The 1,420-nt window shown below is 52.2% G+C and overlaps 1 protein-coding gene across 1 annotated transcript in view; it reads left to right on the forward strand.

The window, feature by feature from the left end:
* Positions 1–1,420, forward strand: part of rabl6 (RAB, member RAS oncogene family-like 6) — a 20,474-nt gene that overhangs the window by 10,488 nt on the left and 8,566 nt on the right. The window contains exons 5-8 of the mRNA XM_015404500.1: positions 43–148; positions 366–469; positions 599–978; positions 1,140–1,287. Coding sequence (XP_015259986.1) covers positions 43–148; positions 366–469; positions 599–978; positions 1,140–1,287 — 738 coding nt within the window. The remainder of the gene's footprint in view (positions 1–42; positions 149–365; positions 470–598; positions 979–1,139; positions 1,288–1,420) is intronic.

A 1,420-nucleotide genomic window follows, 5' to 3' on the forward strand; every position in this document is an offset into this window, starting at 1 on the left:
TCCATTGCTGATTTTCTGTTGGGTCCATGTTCTTCTCTCCAGACCGATGGGATCATCCTACATTCACTACGCTGAATCGTCTATGAAGAACGGGTTTGGCTTGAAGTATTTGCACAGGTTCTTCAACATCCCCTTCCTGCAGCTCCAGGTTAGCTTCCTCCACAGTCTCTATCCTCCATGCGGGTCCTTTCTCAGCTCTGATGTATTTTCTAACTTGCTAGGTTCTCAGTTGTTGTCTTCGTATCAGTGAGTGGTCTGTGTTCATGTCTGCTGGTCTGTCTCTCTGGGTTACTGGTTGTGTATCTCCACCGTTGATCCAGGCATGAAACAGGACCTCTGGCTGGATTTCTGTTTTATTCTTGCAGAGAGAAACGCTCCTAAGGCAGCTGGAGACCAACCAGCTGGACATGGACGCCACCCTGGAGGAGCTGACTGTCCAGCAGGAGACTGAGGATCAGAACTATGAGATGTATGGCCAGTTTTCTCTTTGTGCTTCATAAAAACCAGAGCCCAGAACTATTCCTGCCTTTTCCCGATGACTTGTTTTTCAGAACAAGTCTTTTTACTTATCAAATAAATTCTTATGTGACTTTTCCAGTTTCTTGGAGAACCTGGAGTCTCGCAGTAAGGGCCATGCTTCTCCTGGTCCGACCAACGGTCAGAGTCCCTCCTCCGGCTCCCAGTCTCCGGTCGTCCCTCCCAGTGGTGCTTCCACAGGCAGCTCCAGTCCCAGCACTCCTCAGCCTCCACTGGCTTCCCAGATGCTTCCTCAGGCTCCATCTGCACCCTCCCCTGCTCCCCCTACAGCAGTAGTCAGTGGAACCTTCACCCCCATGGCTGAAATTAAACCTCCTCCCCAGTCACCCGAACACCAGCAGTCACCCTCTGCACCTGGGGGGTCAGGTCCCCAAAAACGCAGCTTCATATCTCGCTGGTTTGGTTCATCTGCTGCTGCTGAGATTCCTGCCTCTGGTCCAGGTAGGTTCAGACCTGCTTCCGGGTCCCTTCTGCTTCAGATCTGTCAAAACGTTTAAAGCTGAACTGATGTTGTTCAGCTCCACTGAGGCTCTGTGTTTCTGAGCGGGAAACGCTGCGAGGGAAGCAGCTCTGACTCACGCTTATATCAATTTCTTCCCTAGAGGAGCCTCCGGCACCCATGTGTCCTGCTAAAGTTCAGAGTGTGGATGATTTTGTGCCAGACGAGAGACTGGACAGGAGTTTCCTGGAAGACAGTGTGCCCTCCAAGAACAAGGTGCCCCAACCTGCTCCAGCTGTGGACAGCGACAGGTGAGAAACCATCAACAGGAAGTCAGGGAATCCAGCCGGAAGCAACAGGAAGTCAGGGAATCCAGCCGGAAGCAACAGGAAGTCAGGGAATCCAGCTGGAGGCAACACGAAGTCAGGGAATCCAGCCGGAAGC

The sequence above is a fragment of the Cyprinodon variegatus genome, unplaced genomic scaffold (assembly GCF_000732505.1).
Source record: "Cyprinodon variegatus isolate N-32 unplaced genomic scaffold, C_variegatus-1.0 Scaffold1768, whole genome shotgun sequence".
NCBI lineage: Eukaryota > Metazoa > Chordata > Actinopteri > Cyprinodontiformes > Cyprinodontidae > Cyprinodon > Cyprinodon variegatus.